The sequence below is a fragment of the Saprolegnia diclina genome, assembly GCF_000281045.1.
Source record: "Saprolegnia diclina VS20 unplaced genomic scaffold supercont1.100, whole genome shotgun sequence".
Taxonomy (NCBI): Eukaryota; Oomycota; class Saprolegniomycetes; order Saprolegniales; family Saprolegniaceae; genus Saprolegnia; species Saprolegnia diclina.
The window spans coordinates 65,384-67,479 of NW_008246167.1; the positions used below are offsets into that span (position 1 = coordinate 65,384).

At 57.7% G+C, this 2,096-nt stretch overlaps 1 protein-coding gene across 1 annotated transcript; it reads right to left on the reverse strand.

The window, feature by feature from the left end:
* Positions 1-709: 709 nt before the first annotated feature.
* On the reverse strand, positions 710-2,096 carry SDRG_15726 (hypothetical protein). The gene has a single exon (XM_008621908.1). The coding sequence runs from the start codon at positions 1,710-1,712 to the stop codon at positions 789-791; it is 924 nt and encodes a 307-aa protein (XP_008620130.1). The 5' UTR covers positions 1,713-2,096; the 3' UTR covers positions 710-788.

Below are 2,096 nucleotides of genomic sequence, written 5' to 3' on the forward strand. Positions count from 1 at the left end.
GCAGCCATCCATGGGATGACGGCGACGGTCACGGACGAGCACTTCACGCTGTGCAGCCCTTCGACACGTTTGTAGTATGTAGCGCTATGGATATATGCAGTTCATTCATGGATGGACGCCCTGGTTCTTATCTGTGCGGGTCGCTCCGATGGCTCTCGAGACGCCACAGCATCCACTCACTGAGCTAGAGGTTTGGACACCGCCACCGCCAAGTGAGCGTCGGACATATTTGTGTCAGAATGGTTGCAAGACCATCGCTCTCGACCTCGTACGCGGAGCTCTCGCAAGCTCGCTTCTCGAGGACCTTGCGGGTCAAGTCGGAGGGTCTGGACTATGTGTACACCATGGCAAATCGGCTTGTGAGAAACCATAGCGGCCTAGTCCATTCAATTCAAAGTTTGTATGGTGACCGTGTCAGTTTACGACTCTGGCGCGGAAGTTGCCTTGGCGACGTCTTTTTGGAGGGGTCACCGCGGCTCGGCTCCAACGGCTGAGTCGCAGCTCGAGTCGAAAAGTGCTCGGCTCAGGCTCCATTTTTCGAGCACGCTCCGAGTTGACTTCAAGCCGAGCCGAGTGGAGCCGGCGAGCCGCGGCTTCGTATCAGTCAGGCTAAAACTAAACGATGATGTTCACATGGGTATCACCACAACTTGATCGTCGTACCGGCGTGTGAGTTGGGACGCCGACGTCCTCCCTTCAGCGAGCGCCTTTCCAGTACGATTTGTTTCTAGTCAGTCTGCTCTCTCATCCATAAACTGCATAGCACTTGACATGTACTAGATCGTCGTTTACATGATCGACGTTGGACTATAGAGCGTATAGTGCTCCGCATCAAAGCCGCACGCCATGCGATGTGTGGCGACAAAGGCTTGGATCTCGTCCTTGTGTTGTTGGTCCATCGCATACACAATAACGCGCACGTCGGTACACTGCGCGAGCGACTGGAGAAGCACGCGGACACCATTGATCGTCACGTTGTAGTTGTTGGTGAGGTCCAGTGTCAATGGCGTTGTGTTGCGCCCTTCGCGCAGCGTCTGTGCAAGGTGTCCGAGACTCGCGTCGTCAAGGCCCACGTCGTTGAAGCTCGCAAAACCAAGTCCGTTGCCGATCAAACGAACAAACGTCCGAGTCACACTGACAAGCCATCCGTCGGCCAGCTTGCACTGTTGAAACGTCAGCTTGCGGAGGCCTTGCGCGTGGCCAAGGAACGACAGCACAGTAGCAAATGCGGTCGGAGTAAAATCGATCGCACTGAAGAGCATGCTCTCGAGGTCCGGCCACGTCGACGCTTCGGCCAGGCCGTCGCCCATTTCGCCTCCGGACGATGCCAAATGGCGGAGTGCGGGCAAACGCCCAAGCGTAAAGAAGTCGGCGTGGTCGTTTGCGCTGGAAATCGCGAGCGAGGTGATCTTGGCCAAGTCGAGCAGGGCCAGGAACGGAACCACGGCCTCGGGCGAATACGTCCGCAGTTCCACCTGGGTGAGCTGATGCAGCGGCAGCTCGAGTTCGAGGAAGGGGTCGAGGAACTCTTGGTTATCGTGGATGCCAAGAGACCGAAGCGAAGACGTGGTCGCAAGCGTGCGTGCGAGATCTGCCTCGTCTTCTATCGCGGTGCACTCGATCGAAAAGCTGCGAGCGTGGCCACTGCCAAGCCACGGCACCACATACGAATTCAAGTCCGCGGTGGCAGTGCTCATTTCGCCAATAAGCATGGTGCTGACGCGATGGTCGGGTGTCGTAAAGGCAGCAAAGATGTCTTCGTCGCCTTCGTCGGCGACCAAATCGATCGACTGGAGGCGCGTGCAGCGACGCAGCACGTCACAAAAGACGTCACTGCCGACCTGGTGCCGCCACTCTGATGTCACGTGCGTCAGCTTGAGCGGCCACTGCGACGCAAAGTCGATAAAGGCTTGAGCGTCGTCGGCCGCAAAGAGGCGCCCAAAATGCCAAATTTCGGTGGCGCGCACCGATAGGAACACGGGCAGCGCCGCACGGTACAACGCAACAGCGTCGTCGGCGTCCAAGGTAGCGCCGTCCAAAACAAGCGTAGGCCACGTGTGCACCAGTGGGCCTGGTCGCGTCAATAGCGTCTTGGT